The sequence below is a fragment of the Danio rerio genome, chromosome 25 (assembly GCF_049306965.1).
Source record: "Danio rerio strain Tuebingen ecotype United States chromosome 25, GRCz12tu, whole genome shotgun sequence".
NCBI lineage: Eukaryota > Metazoa > Chordata > Actinopteri > Cypriniformes > Danionidae > Danio > Danio rerio.
This window is the reverse complement of record NC_133200.1, coordinates 36,843,695-36,868,644: the sequence shown is the minus strand read 5'-3', so window position 1 is coordinate 36,868,644 and position 24,950 is coordinate 36,843,695. Positions and strand designations below refer to the sequence as shown.

General features: G+C 40.0%; 2 protein-coding genes across 3 annotated transcripts in view; one reads left to right on the top strand and one right to left on the bottom strand.

Annotated features, from left to right (window-relative positions):
- Positions 1–20,912, top strand: part of LOC100330575 (uncharacterized) — a 45,201-nt gene extending 24,289 nt beyond the window's left edge. The window contains exons 7-16 of the mRNA XM_002666910.7: positions 291–377; positions 947–1,142; positions 4,483–4,706; positions 6,020–6,262; positions 6,514–6,759; positions 6,922–7,120; positions 8,753–8,958; positions 11,244–11,344; positions 14,373–14,544; positions 18,701–20,912. Coding sequence (XP_002666956.3) covers positions 291–377; positions 947–1,142; positions 4,483–4,706; positions 6,020–6,262; positions 6,514–6,759; positions 6,922–7,120; positions 8,753–8,958; positions 11,244–11,344; positions 14,373–14,544; positions 18,701–19,101 — 2,075 coding nt within the window. The 3' untranslated portion in view covers positions 19,102–20,912. The remainder of the gene's footprint in view (positions 1–290; positions 378–946; positions 1,143–4,482; positions 4,707–6,019; positions 6,263–6,513; positions 6,760–6,921; positions 7,121–8,752; positions 8,959–11,243; positions 11,345–14,372; positions 14,545–18,700) is intronic.
- otud7a (OTU deubiquitinase 7A) overlaps positions 1–24,950 on the bottom strand; it is a 192,359-nt gene that overhangs the window by 125,618 nt on the left and 41,791 nt on the right. The window contains exons 2-3 of one of the 2 annotated variants that reach the window (XM_073943368.1): positions 4,540–4,698; positions 284–410 (exon numbers count right to left, since the gene is read on the bottom strand). The gene's annotated coding sequence lies outside the window, so the exon portion shown is untranslated. The remainder of the gene's footprint in view (positions 1–283; positions 411–4,539; positions 4,699–24,950) is intronic. The other variant, XM_073943369.1, reaches the window with a different exon arrangement.

The following is a 24,950-nucleotide window of genomic DNA, read 5'->3' as shown; positions in this document are numbered from 1 at the left end:
AAAAAAATTAATAATAAAAAATAATAAATAAATGACAATAATTTAGTTCATTCAATTTAGCACATTAATGATGAATCATAATCGTGATTATAAAGGTGTCTTATGAACACATCCTCAAGTAAAATGTTCCTAAATAAAAAAAAATAATAAATTGATCTGATACATCTTTACAGTGGTTTAATTCAGAGAATGTTTTCTTCCAGAACCCAATGAAAGGGAATTCAGTTTGCACTATATGCACAGGGGGTTAAATAAGTTGACAATATGTTATATTTGTTCTTACTGTAAAGGGGAAAGCCGCTCCTGCCGGTACTGTGATGTCTCCTGCTCCACATGTTTCGGCCCGGCGGCCCAGAACTGCATCTCCTGTGCTTCCGGTAACGTATAGGTTAGCTTTCCTCTCCTCACACCTGATGAACAGAGTGACAAACACTGTAGATTGGGGTGGGACAAAATAACGTGATGTTTCTGGCTGCGATGTGTTATCGATATATTCTAGCACCAAAAGATAAATATAATTTAGAATTTCATTAACAGCAAATAATATTACATATTCAGAATATATTATACATTTAACATTTGATTAAATATAGGTCAGCATAATATAATTAAAATTATATATTCAGCACAGCAAGAAGGTCGCTGATTCGAGCCTCAGCTGGGCCAGTTAGCATTTCTGTGTGGAGTTTGAATGTTCTCCTTGTGTTGCTCTCCTTGTCCAAGCACATGCGCTATAGGGGAATTGGGTAAGCTAAAATTGTCTGTAGTGTATGTGTGTAAATGAGTGTGTATGGATGTTTCCCAGTATTGGGTTGCAGCTGGAAACATAAAACATTGGCTGGGTAAGTTGGCGGTTCATTCCGCTGTGGCGACCCCAGATTAATAAAGAGACTAAGCCGAAAAGAAAATGAAGGATATGTGTGAATAATGTGTGTGTTTCCTTCAGGGTTCATGCTGGAGCAGGAGTCGGTGTGTGTGGATGGATGTCCGCTGGGTTTTTATGGCAACAGCTCTAGTTTGCAGTGTGAACGGTGCGCTGAGAACTGCGAGCTCTGCCAGAGCGCAGACGAGTGTTTGACCTGTAAGAGCGACTCCTATCAGCTCTACCTGCTGCAGGGAAACTGCTGGTCAGAGTGTCCAGAGTGAGTCTCTGATTCTGAAACAGACCATTCACACCACACTTACCATACATACATTCATTCATTCATTCATTCATTCATTCTCTTTTCAGCTTAATCCCTTTATTCATCAGGATATATAGGATATATAATAAATAAATGACAATAATTGGAGTTAAATAAATAAATAATTAATAAAAATAATAAATAAATAAATAAAACACTAAGTTAAAAAAATTAATAAATAATAAAAATATAATAATGACAATAATTGAGTTAAATAACCAATAATAAAAAATAATAAATAAATTACAATAATCAAGTTAAACAAATAAATAACTAAAAAAATAAATAAAAAATAAAAATAATAATGAATGACAGTAAATGAGTTAAAAATATAAATACATTTTTTAAATAAAATATTATTAAATAAATGACAATAATTAAGTTAAATAAATAACAATATAATAATTAAATGACAATATTTGAGTTAAATATACAAATAAATAATAAAAATATAATAATTAAATGACAACATTTGAGTTAAATATACAAATAAATAATAAAAATATAATAATTAAATGACAATATTGGAGTTAAATATACAAATAAATAATAAAAATATAATAATTAAAGGACAATATGAGTTAAATATACAAATAAATAATAAAAATATAATAATTAAATGATAAATCGAGATAAAATAAATAAATAGAGTGATTCTCTGATTCTGAAACAAACCATTCACACACCACACTTATACATTCATTCATTTTCTTTTCGGCTTAGTCCCTTTATCCATCAGGATATATAGAATAATACTTTGATCCAACACAATCTCATTGCAATATTGTGCAGATCATGAAGCTCAGATACAATTAACATCCTTTGTTTTTTTGTGACAAAACTGAAAAAAAGCTAAATTTAAAAACTGCTTAAAAACTCTGCCCTAAAAAAGGGACTAAAACATCCAGTTTTGCAGTAAAATTTCAATAATATCCGAACAATGTTGTGTGATTGCATTACAGCCTAAATTACAAACTTAAACTTTAAAACTGTTCCTTTGAGATAAAGTGAAAATGGAATTATTTGCTGGTGCCAGAAGGTGGCGCTCTTTATCTCTCACTCAGAGACAGCTTACATTTTTACTAAATGGGAGAAGAGTAAAGCCAGTGTCAAACTAAAGTTAGACCATACGAAATGCTGTCAGACGGTGCTGCAAAAAAGAGAATAATTGATAACTGATAAACACTGATGAAATGAGTGATTGATCTAAAGTTAAAGTCAGAATTATTAGCCCCCCTGTTTATTTTTTTCCCCCAATTTCTGTTTAACAGAGAAGACTTTTTCAACACATTTCTAAACATAATAGTTTTAATAACTCATCTCTAATAACTGATTTATTTTATCTCTGTCATGATGACAGTAAATAACATTTGACTAGATATTGTTCAAGACACTTCTATACAGCTTTAAGTGACATTTAAAGGCTTAACTAGGTTAAGTAGGGTAACTAGGCAGGTTAGGGTAATTAGGCAAGTTATTGTATATCGATGGTTTGTTCTGTAGACTATCGGAAAAAAAGTTTAGCTTAAAGTGGGCTAATAACTTTGTCCTCAAAATGGTGTTTAAAAAAAATTGAAAACTGCTTTTATTCTAGCCAAAATAAAACAAATGAGACTTTCTCCAGAAGAAAAAATATTATCAGACATGCTGTGAAAATGTCCTTGCTCTGTTAAACATCATTCAGGAAATATTTAAAGAAAAAAGAATTCAAAAGGGGGCTAATAATTCTGACTTCAGCTCTATATTTGAAATGTCTGTATAGAGAGATCATCAATTCATCTTCTGTTGATCTAATTTATTCACAGATCAAATTATTTTATTTTATTGTATACGTTGAAAATTTAACAAATTTAAACCATGTGAAAATCTTGCAATGATGATAGCCACATCATAAACACAGGAAAAAACAAAACAAGAAAGGCATATGCTACCTGACAAATGTCTTGTTGTTGATCCCAGTTGTAAGAGCAACAAATAATAACTTCACTTCCTAATCTGCAATTGCCTCTCTAGCTATACCACTAACTGTACAAATAAAATAATAATAATAATAATAATAATAATTTCTCACATTACTAATGCTTTCCTTCTTAGACTTTACACACCTGAAACTTGCCTACAGCACTTATTCATTGCTGCTCTTATAGTTGTGTAAATTGCTTCCTTGTCCTCATTTGTAAGTCGCTTTGGATAAAAGCGTCTGCTAAATGACTAAATGCAAATAACTTGACTTCTAGTTGATCATTTGGAAAAGTGGGATGCAGTTTAACAGATGATTCATTCTGCCAAACACTGCAGAAGACCTACTGGAACCAGCATGGACCCAAGATTCTCACAGAAATCAGTCAAGTTCGGTGAAGAAGAAATCATGGTTACATTCAGTATGGGGGCGTGCGAGAGATCTGCAACATCAACAGCCTGAGAGATCAATCATTTGTGCTGCCCGTTACATTACAAACCACAGGAGAGGGCAAGTTCTCCAGCAGGATAGCGCTCCTCATACTTCAGCCTCCACATCAAAGCTCTTAAAAGCAAAGAAAAAAGCAATCTGCTGCAGGATTGGCCAGCCCAGTCACCAGACTTGAGCATTATTGAGCATGTCTGGGGTAAGATGGAGGAGGCATTAAAGATGAATCTAAAGGATCTTGATGAACTCTGGAAGTCCTTCAAGAACGCTTTCTTTGTTATTCCAGATGACTATTATTAGGTGATTTGAGTCAGATGTATGGATGCAGTCCTCCAAGCTCATGATGGAGTCAGACACAATATTCATTCTGTCTCTACTGCAGCAGGACTTTATATTCTATACTGGACATTATTTCTGTTTAGTGACTTTTTTCTAAGCAAAGTCAGTCAGACCTTACTGTCCTAATGAAATCATTCAAAATCAAGACATGATTATATTTTATTGTGGTCAAATAAGTTTAATCTAGAGGCCTTTGCCTTTCATAAAAGCCACTTCTGATACCAAATGATCAACTAGAAGTCAAGTTATTGTTTGTCGTTTTTAAAACTTAGGTACACTACCTGACAAAAGTCTTGTCTCTTATCTTAGTTTTTACAATAGAAGAGAGGAGTTGGTTGTTTGAGTTTCTATACATCATTCGGATTGCTTTTCAACCTGAAATTCCTCCAAATTAGGGGTTTCCAAATGAATCTTTAAAGATCCTGTGCAGTGCTCTGAAATGTGCATTCCTTATTCTATGTTTGACGTAATCAACTTAAAAATAAAGAGAGAGAATGGGACAGAGCTCCTGCCATTTTAAAAGTAGTTTGTATCTTTTGGTTTTTCTTGCAGAGGTTATTTTGAGACAAAAATGGGGACATGTGAACCCTGCGATGGACTCTGTCTGACCTGTGATGGCACAAGCACAGAGTGCCTTTCGTGTCGAGAGGGTCTTCATCTGGCCAATGGGCAGTGCCGCCAGAGCTGCGCCCCCATGAGCTACGTGGCAGAAGACGGCACATGCAGACGCTGTGCTCCTCACTGTGACGCCTGCACAGATTACTCCATCTGCACGAGTGAGAATATATTATTGCAGAGATCGAATTTGAAGCAACTAATTCTGAATTCAGTCAGTCTTTATTTTAAGGTTTTTATTTAAATTCTCACTATTATTAAACCATTTTACCTCAATAAATTACTAATTTACTGCTCATTAATAGCAAAGTCCCTTTAAGCAAGTCATTTCACTCGGTGGCCATCTTTGATACACCTCTCGGGCAGTATGCTCGAGCATTCTGTCTGAATGGGGAAACATTAAACTCTCCAAAACTACTTGCCAAGCTTACGATTGAATTTCATCTATTCGCCATATAGCGATCGACGAATGGCTCCTGTAGTAGAAGGCGGGCTTTATTCGCCATATAGCGATCTATGATTGGATCCTGCACTAGAAGACGGGCTTTATTCGCCATATAGCGATCTGATTGGCTCCTGTATTGGAAGACAGGCTTTATTCGCCATATAGCGATTGACGATTGGTTCCTGTACTAGAAGGCGGGCTTTATTCACCATATATTGATCGACGATTGGCTCTTGTACTATAAGGCGGGCTTTATTTGCCATATAGCGATCTATGATTGGCTCCAGTAGTAGAAGGCGGGCTTTATTCGCCATATAGCAATCGACGACTCGCTCCTGTACTAGAAGGCGGGCTTTATTCGCCAAATAGTGATCAACGATTAGCTCTTGTGCTAGAAGGCGGGCTTTATTCACCATATAGCGATCGACTATTGGCTCCTGTACTAGAAGGCAGGCTTTATTCGCCATATAGCGATAGACCATTGTCTCTTGTACTAGAAGGCGGGCTTTATTTGTCATATAGCGATTGATGATCGGCTACAATACTAGAAGGTGGGCTTTATTCGCCATATAGCGATCGACGATTGGCTTTTGTACTAGAAGGCGGGCTTTATTTGCCATATAGCGATCAACGATTGGCTCCTGTACTAGAAGGCGGGTTTTACTAGCCATATTGATTGTTATACTTTTCTCCATTCAAAACAATACAAGTGACATGTCTTGTGTATTCTGTAGTCTTTGTTAATAGTTAGTAGTAGTGGGCTTGAGGTATTGGGTAGAATCAGGGATGTAGAATAAGATCATGCAGAGTATGTACTTTATACATGGTAATAAACAGCTTATATCTTAATAATAAGCATACGAATAAGTCACTAGTTAATATTCAGAATTAGTCTGTACTTAAGTGTTACACTGAATTCATCCGTGTTGTTTACATAGCAGTAGTAACACGTTTTGATTACCTTCAGTGGAAATAAGATTACAATCACTTCATAAAGAACAAATATATCCTGTATCTATTTGCTTTCAGAGTGCAGTTTCCTCTATTTGCTCTTAAACGGGGCATGCAAGGCCGTCTGTCCGAAGGGTTACTTTGAAGACTTGGATCAGGGGGTGTGTGTGAGCTGCCATGCCACCTGTGCCACATGCTCTGGTCCTCTTTCTGATGACTGCGAGACCTGCTCTGTCCTCACACCAAAACTCTATGAAGGCACCTGCTTGGAAATGTGCCCAGGAGGCACTTATTACCAGACCTCTGATAAAGAATGTCAGGGTAAAGTATTAGCTGTAGTTTTATTCTAACATAGAGACAAAAATTTTAGGTATTTATATATTGTTTAAACTTGGTTGATTAAAATTACAACTGTAATAATTCTGCTTCAGTTTTCATGTGCCATTCATGCTAAAACTGACGTATACTGGCTTTTTATATGTGAAATAATTTGAATGTATGTAGATAAATGTGACTGATATGTGAACAGATGTAACCAGATTCACTTATACAGCCCATTTTTGGCACGACAGAATGTCACCAGACCTGTGCGCTTTGTGAGGGTCCAGAGCCCACCCAGTGTCTGCAGTGTGGAAAAGGACTGGTTCTGGATCCTAACACCATGATGTGTGGGGTAACTGGGGATTCAGACTGCCCTCCCAGAACATTCCTGCAAAACAACCAGTTCACTTGCCAAGCATGCCATCGGCTCTGCCAGTCCTGTGAAGGCCCTGGACCCTTTGACTGCCAGACTTGTGCCCTGCCCAACTTTCTCAACAGTATGAATGAATGCCACTTTATTTACTGCTATGAAAACTTTATTGATTTTGATGTTTTTAATTTGCTGGTACTTGAAGGTTAGCCTTTAAATCACATTGTTAGATCTGAAATGCTTTGTTGCAGAAGATCTACCTAATGTTGGGAATGCATTTATGTTCCAGATGGTTCATGTGTGAGCAAATGTCCAGCAGGAACTTACAGTGCCCATGAGGTGGCTGACGGGGTAGAGCTGGGTTTCTGTATGCCCTGTGATCATGTGTGTGGCACCTGTACTGGAGCATCTCCCAGAGACTGTCTGAGCTGTGCACCAGGATACCTTCATCTTCTCTCTCATCTCTGCGTTATTCACTGTCCCACAGGGTAAGAACATCTCACTCTATCTTTCTCTCTCTCCCTCTTTCTCTTCTAAGGTTCTTAAAGTGTGTAGTCAGGAGCCAGGGTCAGGTTCTTGAGGAATAGAGACAGGGTCAGGGTCTTGAGGAGTAGTGACAATGGTCAGGGTCTTGAGGAGTCATAACAGGATCAGGGTCTTGAGAAATAGGGACAGAGTCAGGGTCTTGAGGAGTAGTGACAGGGTCGGGGTCTTGAGGAATAATGACAGGGTCGGGGTCTTGAGGAATAATGACAGGGTCGGGGTCTTGAGGAATAATGACAGGGTCAGGGCCTTGAGGAGTAATGACAGGGTCAGGGCCTTGAGGAGTAGTGACAATGGTCAGGGTCTTGAGGAGTAATGACAGGGTCAGGGTCTTGAGGAGTAGTGACAGGGTCTTGAGGAGTAATGACAGAGTCAGGGTCTTGAGAAATAGTGACAAAGTCAGGGTCTTAAAGTATTGACAGGGTTAGGGTCTTAAGGAGTAGTGACAAGGCCCTGACCCTTTCATCACTTACCAGGATCCTGACCCTGTCATTACTCCTCAATACCCCGACCCTAAGGAGTAGTGACAGGGTCAGGGTCTTGAGGAGTAATGACAGGGTCAGGGTCTTGAGGAATAATGACAGGGTCAGGGCCTTGAGGAATAATGACAGGGTCGGGGCCTTGAGGAATAATGACAGGGTCGGGGCCTTGAGGAATAATGACAGGGTCGGGGCCTTGAGGAATAATGACAGGGTCGGGGCCTTGAGGAATAATGACAGGGTCGGGGCCTTGAGGAATAATGACAGGGTCGGGGCCTTGAGGAATAATGACAGGGTCGGGGCCTTGAGGAATAATGACAGGGTCGGGGCCTTGAGGAGTAGTGACAATGGTCAGGGCCTTGAGGAGTAGTGACAATGGTCAGGGCCTTGAGGAGTAGTGACAATGGTCAGGGTCTTGAGGAGTAGTGACAGGGTCAGGGTCTTGAGGAGTAATGACAGGGTCAGGGTCTTGAGGAGTAATGACAGGGTCGGGGTCTTGAGGAGTAATGACAGGGTCGGGGCCTTGAGGAATAATGACAGGGTCGGGGCCTTGAGGAATAATGACAGGGTCGGGGCCTTGAGGAGTAGTGACAATGGTCAGGGCCTTGAGGAGTAGTGACAATGGTCAGGGTCTTGAGGAGTAGTGACAGGGTCAGGGTCTTGAGGAGTAGTGACAGGGGCAGAGTCTTGAGGAGTAGTGACAGGGTCAGGGTCTTGAGGAGTAGTGACAGGGTCAGGGTCTTGAGGAGTAGTGACAGGGTCAGGGTCTTGAGGAGTAGTGACAGGGTCAGGGTCTTGAGGAGTAGTGACAGGGTCAGGGTCTTGAGGAGTAGTGACAGGGTCAGGGTCTTGAGGAGTAGTGACAGGGTCAGGGTCTTGAGGAGTAGTGACAGGGTCAGGGTCTTGAGGAGTAGTGACAGGGTCAGGGTCTTGAGAAATAGTGACAAAGTCAGGGTCTTGAGGAATGGTGACAGCCACTTGTGGTGATTCAATGAGAAATTTCAGGAAGTCTTACTAATAGCTAATTATTTCCTTCCTCTGTTGTCTTCATATATAATTACAAGAGAACATGTATTACGCTTGATGTTCCATCTTCAGGTACTACAGCTCAGGGGAACGCTGTGAAAAGTGCGACAGCTCCTGTGTACAGTGCTCAGGCCCGGGACCAGATGCCTGCAGGGTTTGCACACCAACAATGTTGGACCTGCAAGGCACCAGGCAGTGTGTGGATCAATGTCCGCAGCGCTTTTTTGAGAGTGGCCACAGCTGCAGACAGTGCCACACCAGCTGCAAGTCCTGCACAGGTGCTTCTGTTATTATAGTTCTCACATCTTATCAGATTCTATGGTGCCAACGTCAACTCAGTTCATTATTAATTACCATCCCTTATTTGATCACAGATTATTATTCCCGGCAGATGGATATTGTTCTGTTTGACTAGTCAGTACCAATGAAAAGTGCATGCTATAGATACACCATTTAAATGCAACTTGTTGACTTAACCAATAAGGTATTAAAGTAATACCTGGATAAATATATTGATGTTCTCATGTAATTCTAAAGAAGTTGCTCAGCTGTATTCCCTGGAAGAATGATATCTGACTTACTAACCCTCCAATTGTGAACAACTTTGCAGTTTAAGGGTATATTCTGGGTTCAATACAAGTAAAGCTCAATCATCAGGATTTATGGTACAGTTATTTTTTTGCAGAAAATTTGAACATTTGCATAAATAAGCACAGTTTTCTGAGAACAAAATAGTAACTTCATCAGAAAGTTGTTGCAACCAGAGAAACTACCGTGGTTCTTTTTCCACCATGAAAGTCCAGTTCATGTTTCTACTCCAGTCAGGAGAGCACCAGGACATTTTCTGGTGGCTTGATGGTCAATCATGAATCTGGCCTGCCCAACCTTACTTCACTTACCGATTGTACTCTCAACTCAACCCCTTTTTCCCACCACATCACTAAGCAAATCAAAGCCCCCTTCACTCTTTACTTACTGATCCCCCAGCCACACCCCCACCCTCCGCTCTTCACTTACTAAACACATATTCCCCCTCTTTAGTTACCGATTGCACTCCCCTCCCGCCCCTCACTTACCAAACACAACCCCCCTCTCCCCAAATTTTCATTGTCTTAACCCCTCACAACTCCTCACCTCTTCACTTACCGATCAAACACAACCCCCCCCCCCACTTCACTTACCGATCGCACACCTACTCACATCCCCACTCCCTGCTCTTCACTTACTGAATGCACTCACCCTCTTCAGTTACCGATCACACTCCCCTATCGCCCCTCGCTTACCGAACGAAACCTCCCTTCCCACCTCTTAGTGATCAAAGCCCCCCTGCTCTTTACTAATCAATCTCACTCGAAACCCCTCCCACCGCTCTTTACTTACCGATCATACTCAACCCCCCTTCACTTACCAATCTGCCCCTAGCCACTCCCCCTTTCTCTTCACTTACTAAACAAACACACCCTCTTCAGTTATTGATGGCAATTCATCCCCCTGCCCCTCACTTACTGATCACAACCCCCTGCACCCATTCACTTACCTATCAAAACTCTTCTCCTTCTGCTCTTTACTTACCGATCGCATTCTTAACCCCTCCCACCGCTCTTCACTTACCGATTAAACTCAGCCACCCCCCTTACACTTACTGAACGCACCCACCCAACCTTCCCACCTCTTCACTGATCGATCAAAGCCCCTACCCCCTTGTCTTTACTTGCTGATTGCACCCCTAGCCACACCCCCAACCCCTTTGCACTTACTGAACCCACTCGAGTTACAGATCCCCCCCCCCCCCCACCTTAAATCACGCTCTTCACTTACCAATCAAACTCAACCCGCTCCCTACACCTCCCATTCACAGCCCTAGCTACACCCATACCCTTCGCTCTTCACTTACTGAACACACACACCCGTTACAGTAGTGTCCCCTTCACTATACTAGGGCATTAGGACTCACACAGACTGCAGGTTAAGCGCCCCCTGCTGACCTCACTAGCACCACTTCTACCTTATTTACTGTAAAAATAAGGATGAAAACATGGCGAACAAGGTGAATTTAGCAAAAATAAAAAGGTTTTAATAGTGTCGCCACAAAATGGAAATCAACATGATCTGTGCGTTTAAAATAAATATGCCTACTGTATGGATGCCATCTTTACCAGCCTACTGGCCTTTCCAGTGCAGAGTAGACCCCTTAGCAACTTTATTCAACACCAAACATGTTTTAATGCTTAATTCACAATCTTAGCCAGTAAACCAATAGCCAATCATAGCCATAACAGTAGGTTTGCATCATGTGGCATGACAAGCCTCGTCTTCACTGGAGCTACTGTACTCACCAAGCCCATTTAAAGTACAGTGCATTCATAACATGTGCACCAAAAAGCAACTACGACCATCTTTAATTGCTTACGGAGACTTCCCGAAAAGCTGGAATTTTAATAATGTTGTTTATTCATTTTGATAGCGTGTTGACTTATTGGAAAAGGAAACAAATGAGATCGCTATCATTTGCATAACATTCTCTTACAGTCGTCTATTGTACATGTCGCTGTGTGATTTTCAGATAACACTCCTCAGGGTTGTGTGTCGTGTGACTGGGGCAGCGTCCTGCAGGATGGGGTTTGTTACCCTCGCTGTGAGGAAAGCCGATATTACTCACAAGATGTAAGTGGGGCCATTTTGCACTGCATTTACACACTGCCGTATGAAAAATATTTGCATTGCACATCCTTGCAAAATTGTATTGAAATGTGAGCCAGCATTTCTCTGTGGTAACGAATGCAAGCCTGTCTATAACTGATGAGGAAACGTTGTGCACCGTCCGAAGCCTTTAAAAAAAGATAACATGTTTTTACTTGCAAAATAATGTCACCTTCATGCGTGATATTTGGCAACCACTCGAATTAGGCAATAACCATGATGAAACCATTTATAGATGCAACATTGCATTACAGGATATGATAAATAACCCTAGCCTCAACATTTCAAATTCATTTCAGTGTTGAAGCAGTCTAACGTTGCATGACTAAAGGGTCAGACCATATTCTTAACGTCTTTCTGGCTACACACTTCCTAACTCATTTTAATGTCATAGTTTACTGACGATTTATATCATTATAGAGATAATTGTGTTTATATAAACACTATACACGAGGAGGACTTCTCTTCTCTTGAATCCCTGTGTCTGAATGCAGACACAGACAAGGAAGGGACCTGCTGTACTGCTATCCACTATTCCAACCATCCAGCTAATCTGGAGATTTTAAACATGTGCGAACACAACAGCACAGATATAGGTAATGTGTCTGAATGGTAACAAACTCAACTGATAAAAGACAAAGTCCAACATTCTCCAATTCTCCTAACAAAAATGCTTGCTGCACACAAACAGCTTGGCTGTATCGGCCCTAGCAGCATCGCAGGGAAAAACATGCAACAAACCCAGTGGATCATAGAATCAAACACATACGACCCTTCACAACCACCTAAATACTGCGTGCCTCGCAGCTTGGCAGGTCTCTCATTGGAAAGCACATGCTGTCAATAAAAATTAAGAAGCAGGGTCTTCTCATATGATCAGAATCGTGGCTGGTCCCGCATCAACCATCATCGATAAACCAAATCAGATGAATCCAAGCTTTCAATAAATATCCCAGGTTATCTTCCATTATCTTCGTTTTTGAAGAATTCCCCCATCCCTCCTTTATCAGAGGAAGCTCTCAAGACCGACCTGACATTGGATCCCCTTCTATGCTACAGTGTATCAGGGGTTTCCAAACTTTTCAGCCCATGACCCCCAAAATAACAATGCCAGTGACTCGCGACCCCCAGTATCCCATGAGGTGGTTATAAATACAAAAACCTTGCATGCAAAGGCGCACACACACCAATAGTCCCAAGTCTATCCACCATTTAATTTTATGTATGCGAGTGCTGTAAATGTGCCAGAAAGTTTAACCTGCTGTTATATAGCATACAAGCTGAGAAGACACTTTGTAGAGTGCAATTTAACACAACTGCCTCTAGGAGTCGCCAATGGAAATAAAACAGACACGCACAAAAAAATGTGCGTACGCCAGCCATAAAGCTGGCGTGGAGGTGCGCACATTCACCACGTTCAGTTAATCGTTAGTAAATCCAAACGTGAGCGATTCTGAGCATGAAACCTGGGGTCCGTTCTTCGTACGTGGATTACGCAGTTAGCTGGATTTGGATATTGACGATTTGACACGATCCAGGATCGTTTCGTTCTTCAAAGCTGATCCGAGAGTTGTTGTCATAGCAACAGTTCTGCTAGATCAAACCTGATCGGGAGCAGGTTCAATTCATATAAACAGGATTAGATCGGCTCAGTTCAAGCAAAAATAATACAGAAAGTATGCTCCGAATTCTGATATTTTCTTACAGTATTAGTTATATACACTTAGGAAAATGGTACATATTTTTTAACTACATATAAAGTTATAGTCATTAATAAAATAAATAAAAGTTATACATATTTATAAAACTTATGCAATCTGCACCCTCAAAATGAAAGTACAAAGACTGCCACCTGGTGGTGCAAAGAGAAAACTTATTGATATGAACGTTTTAGATCGCTTTAGTACAAATTGTGTATGATAGAAATGCACAATGTGACTTTTTTTAAAGCAATAATTCATTTATGCAGTCATAAACATGTTTTGATAGTTAATAGTGATTTGATGCTTCACAAAAGTTGCAGACGCCTTTACCAATATCAAAATGCTTTTGTAAACAACCAGTTATTCTTTACACCGATTAAAAAATGGCTACTATAATAGACAATCTTTTCTAAATGTGGAACTAAATGCACTGATTTGCATTGAAATACATGATGAATACTCTCGACACATGAAAGTGTAAAGCCTGCAGCTCACAACAAATGTGGAAGGTTATTGCATGTCGCATTCAACAAACCGTTTACTGCTAATTTGATGTAATTTTGCTCACATGGATAAATGAATATTAATCAGATGATGTCATTGCGCTGCTGTGCCGTCAGCCAATCGTTGCATTGCTGATCATGATTTCGAGGATCGATAGATCTGTCCTTCACAACACATGCAGCGATCTCAGATCAGTTTATCCAGACATTCTAATCTGGTTCGCGAACTTGAAGAACCAAATTAGCGAGAGATCAGTTATCAAGGTTAAAAGATCCATGATCTGCCAAATCATCTTAGATCATTTAAGCGAGGTACGAAGAATGGACCCCTGGCGTACGCACAAACTTTGCTTTACTTTAATGTTGATACATGAGGCCCCAGGTGAGCCCCCTTCATTGTCTTGCGACCCCTTGGGGGGTTCCGACCCCCACTTTGAGAACCACTGCAGTATATGACCAGATGGGAGCCCTGGGCTCAAGTATCTCTGAGCTCAGGGTTCTCTCCCATGACAGCATGCCTCTATTACCAAGCAATAGCTAAGTGTGAACTCTTGAATAATGATTTTAAACTCAGAAGATGGATTTAAAATTATCTAGGAAATCAAAGAAAGTGCTCAAGGGTTTCTTGAACCTTTAGCGTGGCGATTTTTGTAATGGCATACTGATCACCTGAAGCTCTTGAACTCGGTTACTGAAATGTAAAAGTCCTTCTGCATATACCCTATTCTAACAACACTGCCATGGCTAAACCGAACATTTGACTCATGTCTTTTTCAATGCTGTCAGGGCGTCTGTGAACCCTGCGCCGGGTCCTGTAAACACTGCTCTGCCGCCGGGCCCCGCAGCTGCCTCACCTGCCGCCCAGGGTTCGCGCTTCATGCCATCGACAGCCAGTGTTTGCCCTGCTGCCAGTCAGAACAGACGGAGCAAAAATGCTGTCTCTGCGATTCCAGCTCAGGTATCACTCTCATTTATACTTCATTTAGATATTTAGAGAACACTTTACTTTACTGCTGAGCATTGAAACATGTTTATACTTCCCAAAATAAGTAACCACACCGTTATGGGAGCAGAAAAATATCAATCTGTAAACATGCGTTATGGATGTGTCAGATGCAAGATTGGCACTTGTGTGACTTGGGTAAAGCAGATATTTAAATTTAATATTTAAATATTTTTACAGTTTTGTAACACAAGCCTACACAAAAATTATAGAAAGTGTTTTGCTATTTTGGTGACATTCTGACATTTGCATGGAATTCAGGTCTCGAAATTGCAACCGTTTGTCACATATGCGCCCGAAATGAACAGAAGTGTGCAGATAGATAAACATAATTACAAATGTATATGTGCAGTGGATGAGTACAGTGAATCAGTGCAATGTGCGATTTTAAATTGTGCAAATGTTAAACAGTGCAGTGATTGTAAGGAGTATAAGTTAGAGGAGATTGTGGGGTGTATTAGGGGGGGCAAAAGAGTCAGTGAGGGGCAGAGTTCAAAAGGACAGCTCGGGGGAAAAAGCTGTTCCTCAGTCTGCTGGTTTTTGTCCAGGGGGAGCAGTCTGTGAGCAGGGTGAGAAGTGTCCCTAAGAATACTGCGTGCTCGGTGCAGACAGTGTTGCGTAAGGCACTGCAGCGGGTGGTGAAAACTGCCCAACGCATCACAGGGACCACACTGCCAGCTATAGAGGATATCCAGAAGAAACAGAGCAGCTTCCATACCAGACTGTGATGCAGCTGGTCAGGATGCCTTCTATTGTACATCGGTAGAAGTTCATCAAGACGGCTGATGAAAGCTGGTTCTTAGGTTGCCTTAAGAAGAATAGGCGCTGGTGAGCCTTCTTGACCAGGCTGGAGGTGTTGGTGGTCCAGGAAAGGTCCTTTGAGATGTGGGTCCCCAGGAACTTGACGGATGAGACGGGCTCAACCGCCATCCAATTGATGTGGATGGGATCTTGTGCGCCTGTTTGTCCCTTCCTGAAGTCCACAATGAGCTGCTTGGTCTTGTTGGTGTTAAGGAGCAGATTATTGTCTGTGCACCAAGTGGCCAGATGCTGTATCTCCTCCCTGTAGGCCGTCTCATCATAGTTGCTGGTTAGACCAATCACTGTGGTGTCATCTGCGAATTTGATGATGGTGTTGAATCCGTTCACAGGTCTACAGTCGATGGTAAAATGGGAATAGAGGAAGGGGCTCAGCACACAGCCCTGTGGTACACCAGTGTTGAGTGTGACGGTGGTGGAGGAGATGTGGCCTGATCTAACATTCTGAGGCAATCCTAAATGACTCGTTAATAATGTTTAACAAAACCCGTGTGATTGATTCACAAACTGAACAGATACGGGGTGTTTCCCTACATCATTGTTAGCTTTTTAACTTGTATTGAACTGTAATGTCAATACTTGCGACTCTAATTGATTTGGCGATTAATTTGGACTCTTTTGTGCGGTTCGCTTCACCATAGAGAGGATTATCAGCGAAGTTAGCTCAGCCCCTTCACTAAACAAATCTACTGCATAACTCTGTCAGATGTTTTTGTCTGCTTTATGATGTGTTTTGTGGGTTTGGTTCATTTATTGTATTGTATTATTAAGAAATCAGTTCACATGAAACAAATCTGACTCATAATCTGTCCAAACCTGAACGGCTTGACTCATGACAGCAGGCTATTGTGAGAAATAAGATAATAAATGACACCATTATCACCAAGTCCACTAAAGCTTGTAGTATTATAGAGAATGGGAATACGTGAAGAGTTTTCTTCTCTGAAGAAAAAAAAAAAAAAAAAAAAAGTAACCTGTTTGGTCCTAATGGCTTCCAACAATACTAGCATGACAAGGAGATTCCACATGAGACGTCTTCTAAAGGCTCCATCATGATCTGGGGTGCTTTTTCCTTCAATGGTAAAATTGAGCATCAGTTTGTGGAGGGACGACTAACAACTGCTGGTTATGTGGCCATGTTACAGCGGGGATGCCTCTTGACTGAGGGCCCTCCAGTCTGTGCAGTATTGACTGGATCTTTCAACAGGGCAATGCTACAATTCACAATGCCTGCCCGACAAAACACCTCGGTCACTTTCATTTGATGGTCTGTTTGTTGAATTTAAAGTTACATTGCAGCAAATTCTCATTAGACAAGCAGACTGTTAGGTTAGTGTAAGTGGCCATGTACTTGCAAAGTTTCTTACAGTCAGTTAAATGTCTGTTAAAGGAGCAGATATTAAGCAGTCGGTCTACTAATGGCTCGTTTCCACTGACTGGTTCAGTACGGTAGTTTGGGTCGGTACGGGTCACCTTTATCAGGCTTGCGTTTACACTGCCAAGGGTAACCTTTTGGTGGGCGTGGTGCATGACAGTTTCAGTCGACGTCATTTTCGCTCGAGAAAATGTCTACAATAAAGCTGCACAGGTCGTTCACATATTATATGAAAAGCACTTCTCACAAAACAGATGCTTTACACACAAATACTTGTGTATAAATGTTTATTACTAACTTTTCTATAAACAGGAGTTGATTATAACTGCAGATCAATGACAGTGCGAAACAGCCTACTGTAACGTCTGTAATTATATTAAATAAATAAATTAATGAACCTATATGAACACATACAGACCCTTACAGTCTCCGATAGGTTACCAACTACAGAACTACACAAAGCAGACATTTCGTCCTTAATTAGGTTCAAAACAACACAAAGTATAGCCTACAGTCAGTGCAAACCTCTCATCTGTGTCTGCAATCTTCAGCAGCACATGTCATGTAGCCTCTGTTAGAGAGTCATTCCATCATTCCCAGTTCATATTAGTCCAAAAGGTGATAGTAAAGATTAAAACAAGGCAGTTTGTTCACGCTTGCTGAAGAAATAACGTGCTCATTGGCTTCGCCTTTTTTCCTTTTTTTAAACTTTTTTAAAGTTTGTTATTTTAGATAGAGATGGGCGGCGAGCGCAAGGAAGAAAGCGAAACCACTCGGGCTTCAGATTGGCTCGTTAAACTACGCGGCACAGGGTGAATCTGCTCTTCTCCATGGCTTTGTGGCTGTTTATCATGACAACGACAGGGTTTGTTTGCAGGATCGACCATGGCTGAATATGTATTCATAATTCCGCTGTAATCTCTCGCTGTGTATTTCAAACATGGCGGATCCTTTGTTTACATTCTGGCTTGTTGAGTCTACGAATGACGTATCTCTGTAAACCAATAGCGTTCAGCTGCGCGTGTAGCTCCACCTTTTGGGACCCTTTCGAAAGGGTCCCGAAAAAGTGGTACGGTACGGTACGCCTTTTGACAGTGTAAACGGTCATAAAAGCGTACCCAGCGTTATCTGACGAGTAAACATCAGTATTTGACGTCAATATGACGCTGGTTTAAGATGTTGGCTTGACGTTGGATTTTGGTCACTTTGTAACAACCTAAAATCACTCCAAAAATCAACATCATTATTGGACATCAAAATAGCATTGTCTTTAGACTGCCTAGATGTTGAATTTTGGTCACCTGATAATCACAACCTAAATCTAACTTAATATTAATGTCTCGTAATGTTGTGTGCCTGCTGGGCAATAACTAAATGCACTACAGAAGGTTACGTTTACACACAAATTACATGTAAATGCATCAGCTTCAGCATCAGCAATACTCACTACTATTCAGTACTTTAAAGTAATTATACTTTGAGTAATATTTACAACAGATCCTTTTACTCTACTTGCACTGCATTTTTAGGCAAGTAATGCTACTTTTAATGGAGTATGATTTTTCAGTACTCCTTCCACCACTGCTCACTACTGAGTCATTTTTGACCATTTCACTGCTATTGTCGTGTTTTTTTGGCCTACGGTCCTAAACTTTATCATCTGATAAACAGCCTGTTTGAGTTTAAATTTCTTCTCAATAAACTGCCTCTTCTCTGTGTTTTGGCTTTTGTACCCCTGTCTTCTTTGAGTATTTGAAAGTAGTACTTGCAATCCGATAATGATCTACCTGTGATGTTTCCCCCGTTCTTAAGAGTTTGTTCAGGGGTGTATTTGAAAAATACTTTAAAAAACTATTTTACATTTTACAATAAATCAAAAAAAAGTCAATTCAGTGCCATTCTCTTTCTCTTTTACAGCGTTGTGTCTTGAAATGCCTGTACCAAATGAAAGTCAGGACGACATTATTCTGAGGTCCAAAGCAGTCCAGCATGCATCCGCAGCCTTACCCGCAGCTCTACTACTAGCTGTGGTGCTAGCGCTAGTGGTGTTCGCCCTGGTGCAGGCAAGAGCCAAAAAAAGATTATGCTGGAGACGGAGCTATGAGCGGCTGAGCGGAGTGGCCCGAGAAGAGCCCAGACCTCGACCGATGCCACACGGTGTCCCAGAGCCGGATGACAGCGGGGATGAAGTGGACGTGGTCTACACTAGTCGGGACGGATCAGTCTATCGGCGCTACGGCTTTATTCATGAGCCGGACACGGAGGAGGAGCAAGACGAAGAGGACACTACTGAAAACACACACCTCAGCAGAGCTTAAAACACGGACGTTTAATATACAGTACTGCGCACAAGTCTTAGGCCACTAGAAACAGATCCAGAATCAGGATTCATTTTAGGAGTCAAATATAGCAAGTACCTTTGATATATTTGTGGTGGAGTCCAGCAAATGATGCATTGTTTTCTGCAATGATGAGACAAACAAATGCCATTACAAAGCATGTAGTACACACACACACACACACACACACACACACACACCTACTTGAAGCGCCCTTTGTCTTTTCTTTATTACAAACAGGCTCCATTTTAAAAACATTTTAAATGTGTAAAACCTACGAGGGTGGCGCAGTGGGTAGCACTGTCGCCTCACAGCAAGAATGTTGCTGGTTTGAGCCTCAAGTTTGCATGTTCTCCCCATGTTTGTGCAGATTTCCTCCTGGTGCTCCGGTTTCCCCCACAGTCCAAAGATATGCGCTATACAGTAGGTGAATTGGGTAGGCTAAACTGTCTGTAGTGTATGTGTGTGTGACTGAGTGTGAATGGGTGTTTCCTAGTGATGGGTTGCAGCTTGAAGGCATCCGATGTGTAAAATACTTGCTGGATAAGTTGGCGGTTCATTCTGCTGTGGCGAGCCCTGATTGGTGAAGAGACTAAGCCGCAGGGAAAATGAATGAAAACTGATGAGATGATCACAGAGAGTTGAACAGGGCTTTTCATTCATTCATTCTCTGCCGCTTTTCCTGGGCCAAGTTGGGGGTGCATCAGTCTTAGGAGAGAACCCCAGACTTCCCTTATCCCAGACACTTCCTCCGGGGGGATCGTTTCCAGGCCAGCCGAGAGACAAAGTCCCTCCAGCGTGTCCTGGGTCTTCCCCGAGGCCTCCCCCGGTGGGACATGCCTGGAACACCTCACTTGGTAGGCGTCCAGGAGGCATCCAAAACAGATGCCCGAGCCACCTCAGCTGACTTCTCTCGATGTGGAGGACCAGCAGCTCTACTCCGAGCTCCTTCCAGGTGTCAGAGCTCCTCACCCCATCCAGAAGAGTGCACCCTGCCGACCTTCGAAGGAAACTCGTTTCAGCTGCTTGCATCCGAGATCTTGTCCTTTCGGTCAGGACCCAAAGCTCATGACCATCGGTGGGAGTAGGAATACTCATTTTCCCCAGTGTATGCATTTTTTTTTTTTAAGTATTCTCATGTTACAGCATTTAAACACAAGTGTCTACAACTTTGGACAGTGCTGTAGCTTTGCAGGTTGGTTTTTAGAAGCATCTTAAGAGATATTGCCCAATTTATTCTGGATTTAGTTTGTCTCCGTTTCTTCTCAATCTCACTGCATTATCACAATTATTGACCAAAAACAATCTCTGGAAATGTAATTTGATATTTCAAACAGACATGCTACAGACAAATAAAAGAACTAACCGACTCTAAACCTATTTTGGGGCTAAAAATTAGTGGCCTAAGACTTTTACACAGTGCAAATACTACTAATTTCTTGTTCACGCACATTTCTGTGGTCAAAGCCCACTGGATTGGAAGATGGTACTGATAGACAACTCAGCGTTATCGATGCTAAATTGATGCATGATAGCATATTTTAGGTGCTGCGTTCATGATTATTATGTACTGTGTATATTTATCTGGAGAATACTGCTGCCAGTCCATGTACTGTAGATTACCGCTATGCTGTTGTATTATAACCGTTTCCATCATTGAATGTTATAAACGATGTTTGATTTCCATGAAGTGGTAATAATACTTTCTCTTTTGTCTGATTAAGAGGGAATAGGCAGGTTTTTTATAGAGATTCTATCATGTTTTCTTATTAAAGATTATACAACCCGTTTCCAAAAGCTCTCTATCTTTAGTAACTGTTTTGATGAATGCAATAGGTTTAGGTCGGGAATTTGTGAGAAACTTTTTTTTTTGTTCTAGTCACACAATAAGTTGATTTGACCATGCAGTTTCATGGATATCCTTTTAACAGTGGTCAAAAATAAAGTATGGGTCATGATTATTCATTTTTCTTTTATGCCAAAAACTAGATTGAATAGTAATTAAAGTAGGGCTGCAACTAACGATTGTTTTAATAACCGATTAATCTGTCGATTATTTTTCCGATTAATCAATGAATTGGATTTTAAAAAAAGAGAGAAGCATTATTTTCCTAGCATAGTTTATTTTATTATTAATAAAAAATAAAGTAGTTGTCCTGTTTTCAATCCAAATATCAAAATATTTTTAAATCAAGATACATATACTAGACACATGAAGTAGCGTAAGAAATTATGTCTTGTTTTACTGACCCCCCTCAAAATTAAGTGATTATTTGCTTAAAACAAGCTAAATTATTTGCAAATTGGTTAAGAAAAATGATCTTAATGAGATATAATCTCAAACAGAAGTTTTACCAGTTCACATAAACGTGCGAGTGATCGTGATCTATAAGGTTAGATGGTTGTCGCCATGTTTACTTGTGGCCGCAAGTTTGCCTCATTCAGAAAGCAGAACACGCAGGATTCAGCACATAAATTCACCAGTTACTCCCCAAATACAAGTAAGTGGCTGGTGAACTTGAAGAGTAGATTCAACTTAAGTTACTTTCACTGTGTGTATCTGACATGAACAAAACACATCAGCAAATTATATTGGAATGGATTGTTAGGCTTCCTTGTGTGTTTTACAAACTCTACAGGTTTCGTTTTACTATAGTATGTGTGTATTTACATGTCTAAAACATAAATTAAGTATAAGGCTGTTAAAACGCTGCATAATTGTGATACTATGACATGTCTTTCTCAGCGGGGTTAAATTGGTTGTTTTCGGTTAAAAAAAAAAGAAAAAGAAAAAAAAAAAAACACACAAAAAAAGCAATTTTCCGACGGTCCCTTACTAAGAGCTCTGCTCAGTGGGAGCTCTCTCTGGCCCAGCGCCAGATACCCCGCGACACAATGAATGGATTCTGAAATTCGTTGCCAACGCTTTTAGTTACCGATTTTTATCGATTTAATCTATTCGTTGTTGCAGTCCTAAATTAAAGATCATGTTGCATTAAGAAATGTAGACTCCAAAAACTGATTTTGCTGCTGGTCAGGCTCGGCTCCAGCATGGACCTTATAGCGTGGGCCAAGTGACATTCCAGGTTTCCAGGTGGGCCGAAATAGTATAATTAGCATTGTTGCAATCAATTCAGTTACAATTTAGTAACGACCCATAAGAATTTTACTTGCTATAATTTGTTATTTCTACACATTACTAAATTCATCCATAACAGAGTTGACAAACTATATAAAAGTTTATTTCTCTATGTTTGGCAAAAGCTGATTTATAAAATTTAAATATGCTGTCAATAAGATGCTGGAAATAATTACTGTTTTAAAGAGTTTTAATCTTTAACGTCTTGAAATGTAAAATACACATGCAATAGAATCACTCATATTGCTTTTAAATGCATATAATAATCTTTACAATAACTGTAACTAGTGTTTTCACAATGCTGAAATGTCCAACTTCGAGATGATACCTTGAAAAAAATATTATCATTCCACACAATTTTCTATATTTTGTGTATTAATTATTATTAATTATTTATTTAAAACAAGAGCAATTTTGGACATTAGTAGTTTTTAATCAACACATTTTGAATAGCAGATCTTTTAATTGATGTACCGATAAACAGTTGAAGTCAGACTTATTAGCTCTCTTTCGAATATTTTTTCTTCCAATATTTCCCAAATGATGTTTAACAGAGCAAGGAAATGTTCACAGTATGTCTGATACTATTTTTACTTCTAGAGAAAGCCTTATTTGTTTTATTTCGGCTAGAATAAAAGCAGTTTTTATTTTTTTAAAGCCATTTTAAGGACAAAATTATTATCCCCTTTAAGCTATTTTTTCCCGATAGTCTACAGAACAAACCATCGTTATACAATAACTTGTCTAATTACACTAACCTGCCTAGTTAACCTAATTAACCTAGTTTAGCCTTTAAATGTCACTTTAAGCTGTATAGAAGTGTCTTAAAGAATATCTAGTCAAATATTATTTACTGTCATCATGGCAAAGATAAATCAGTTATTAGAAATGAGTTATTAAAACTATTATGTTTAGAAATGTGCTGAAAAAGTCTGCCCTCCGTTAAACAGAAATGAGGGTTAAAATAAACAGGGCTTCGACTGTATATATTACAAGTAGGCACAGAAATCTGCGCTCTAGGCTGAATTAAAATGAAAAAAATTATAAAAAGTCAAAGCAAAATGCTGTTCATAACACAGTCAATGTATCATTGCTTTTTTGTGGTTATTTTAATGAGAAACTCCTTTTCAACCGTGCTGAAGTATTCGTGACTAATTGTGTGGTTTAAAGCGAGGGTGTAGACGAGACAAAGTAAACCCTTGAGGTTAATTAAGACTTTGAAGCTCTGCTGGTGAAAAATGACTTATAGCAGATATTAATCAACACATTTCATATATGTAATTATTAATTTCTTTTTCAGCTGAATCCCTTATTTATCAGGGGTCACCACAGCAGAATGAACCGCCAACTATTCTAGCTAGGGATGCACCGATACCATTTTTTGGGAACCGATCTGATTCTGATATCAAAATTCTGAGTATCAACCGATACAGACCTGCTCCCGATACTGTGCCGTTTTAGTTTTACATAATGCAGTTTCTTTGGTGATACTCAACTAATGTATCTTCTTTAGTAAAAAAAATAATAACACACCTGTAGACCTACTGTATGACAGATGACACAATTTAACTAACATGATGTCTGCTGTAAACTAGGCTACATTGAGCATCCGTTATGACATTGATCTGTTGTGGTCCCTCAATATTATTAATATTAAGATTTCTTTGAAGTCTTGGTATAGGCTGCCACTTTTGACCCTAATTGTTGGTAAAATAACCAGCCATTTGGTGAAGCCTGATGTTTTCCTGCAGGTTTGAAGCAGACTAAAACCGACTGAGGCCAGTTTCACTTAATAATAAACATTCCCTCGCCACGGGTGAGATGGAGAAACTGAAAAATTCTTTTATAAAACTAATTTCGTTTGGTATAATTTGTTGGTTATTTTAATGTAGTTTTGTTGGTCAGTTATCTACAAAATAAACAAGAATATTTGAGGAAGTTCAAAACAAGGTCCGCTTATATGCTTCAGCGCACAAACTGACATGCTGCTCTGTTGAATTAAATATCTGCAGTATATATAGGTCTATATATAGGCCGAGTGCCTTAGTGTACCACCAGTGCTGATATACAGCCATATCACACTGCTACGAGTGTGATATTGTGTTTATACGGCAGTTTAGTAAGGTTGAGGACAAGATGCAGCGGGTTTTGGGCGGCCGCTTTAATCGGGTACTGTACCAAAGTTGCAACCCGGGGGTGTTTAGTTTACAGACTGTACCAAAAGGGGGGTGGGTGACATTACGGGAGTTTATTTAATTAGGAATAAATAAAAACGGTTTCTAACTTACTTACCTTACACACAGACACACACGTTGTAATTATTTATATTATAATTATATTCAGTTTCAGAGTAGCCTATATTAGGCGAAATAATTTTCTCTTAATGACAATCCATATTGCGCCCGTCACTTTCACTGTTATAAATTGAATGAACTACTTTGAGCACAATGAGCCAGGCTTTACAAACTATTTGCAGTACTGAAACTATTCCCCTCAGAAGAATAAACTCCATTTTCTCATCCTTCTGACGGAGCAACTATCAACATCCATGGTCATCCATTCCTTTATGTTCAAGCAGAAGAAACTCAAACTGGTTTGAAACAAGGTGGAGGATGAGTAAATGCAATTATCTTTGGCCGAACTGTCACTTTCAGTTAATGATCCACAAAAACAAACAAACAAACAAAAT